Raw genomic sequence first — 1617 nt, 5'->3', positions numbered from 1 at the left:
ATGCCTGCACCAGATCAAAGGGTCGGAAGCACGTTCATATGGCTTATCACAGTCCTCCTATTTATCTCTATCGCGGCTGGAGGCGGCTGCCTTATACTATACATAATCCAACCTGATGCATCTTATTCATCTTGGCTTCCCTTCGCTGGGGCGGCATTGGTTGGCCTTCCGTGGTTGTTTTGGGTGTTCACGTGCTGCTATCGATGCATGTCCCGTAGATTTGGATTTAGGAGTGGCAGCGCTGCTGGTGGAGGAGTTGGTGTCAGCGGTAGTGCACGTGAAGGAGGCAGCATTACAGGTAGTGTTGGCGGTGGTGGCGGTGGTGGTGGTGGTGGTGGTGGTTCTAATGTTGTGAATGCAGCTGGTAATGTGGCCAATGAGGCTGGTTCCGTAGAGCCAATTGTGAGATCTCCAGAAAGTGATGCAAGAAGGCGTGCTCAATTTGAAGCTATCCTAGCATTGGACGATGATGATGATCACGACAGCGAAGAAAGGAAGCCTAAAAAGAGAAGTTCAACGTCGAGCCATGAAATGTCCGTGGCTTCACATGAGAGTGAAATGCCATTGGCCTCATCAATGGCACCTTGATCACATATGGGTAAGCAATATATATATATATATGGACTCATCGATATCTTCATGCATATGGTTGCATCAGAATGGATCGTGATTTGAAAGAGGAGATACTTTGACTGGATCGCACTTTTCACCTTGGAAGCCATTCCATTTCTTGATACAATGCTTGTTTTTGTCTTTATTTTTTTGGGATTTTCCAAGACCTACACATATATTAAAAAAAAAAAAAAATTCACGATCTCAGATTACTTAAAGGTACGGCTCTTTCAATACTATAGGTCCTGCCTGAGTCTTGAAGCCTAGACCACACCCACATTGTCGTTGGTGATATAAATGGACTGCAATTTAAACCAAGAGGACCATCAATTCTCACGACCAGCTTTCTTTTGCTCATTGGGAAATTGCATTTGCGTCTGCTCAAACAAAATGGAATTCCTAAGTTTATTGTCATCATGAAGATGATCTTCAAATAGTAGTAGGCACTTTTTGTCTTCATCTATCGCAAAACAACCTTATAGAATCTAATCATTTTTGTTCATTTTTCTCTTCCTTGATTTGTTTATAAGTCATGTAGCAGGACATTTTTAGATATTGTTGATATTTTTTATTGATTGAAGGAAAATAGACAGGTTTATTGTCGTCCTTTTGTATGGTGTGCCACTTCTTTTTACAGTAGATGTTCAGAAAATTCTTAAGCTTCATTTATATCAAATACTCCTATCACGAAATGGGTACATATCAGAGTTGTTTTCCTTAATATATATTATTGATTCTTACTAGTCATAGTCGGAAATAATGTGTTCATATGCCCCTCCCTCCCTTTTTTTTTCCTTCAAGTTTTAATGTGGACAGGATTAACATTAAGAGTATGGATATGTATTAGACCAATATTAGTGGTGAGGTTATTCAAAAATCTTAAGTGCCTCTCTTGGTATTTCTCTGTCATCCAAAGTTATGGACTAAGAGATTGGAGGAAGCCCCTCTTGTTCTTGTTGTATGCATGCTATACCAGATCATGTTAAAGCTATCAATAAGTCTAGA

General features: G+C 40.1%; 1 protein-coding gene across 1 annotated transcript; it reads left to right on the top strand.

Moving 5' to 3' along the window:
- On the top strand, window positions 1-588 carry LOC115964772 (putative lysozyme-like protein). Its single transcript, XM_031084025.1, has one exon. The coding sequence runs from the start codon at window positions 1-3 to the stop codon at window positions 586-588; it is 588 nt and encodes a 195-aa protein (XP_030939885.1).
- Window positions 589-1617: the final 1029 nt, after the last annotated feature.

The sequence above is a fragment of the Quercus lobata genome, chromosome 10 (assembly GCF_001633185.2).
Source record: "Quercus lobata isolate SW786 chromosome 10, ValleyOak3.0 Primary Assembly, whole genome shotgun sequence".
Classification (NCBI taxonomy): Eukaryota; Viridiplantae; Streptophyta; class Magnoliopsida; order Fagales; family Fagaceae; genus Quercus; species Quercus lobata.
The sequence above is the reverse complement of the archived record's forward strand: the minus strand, read 5'-3'. Positions and strand labels throughout refer to the sequence as shown.

Excerpts from the sequence above, each read along its gene's own strand:
- LOC115964772 (XM_031084025.1), top strand. The coding sequence starts at position 1 with ATGCCTGCACCAGATCAAAGGGTCGGAAGCACGTTCATATGGCTTATC.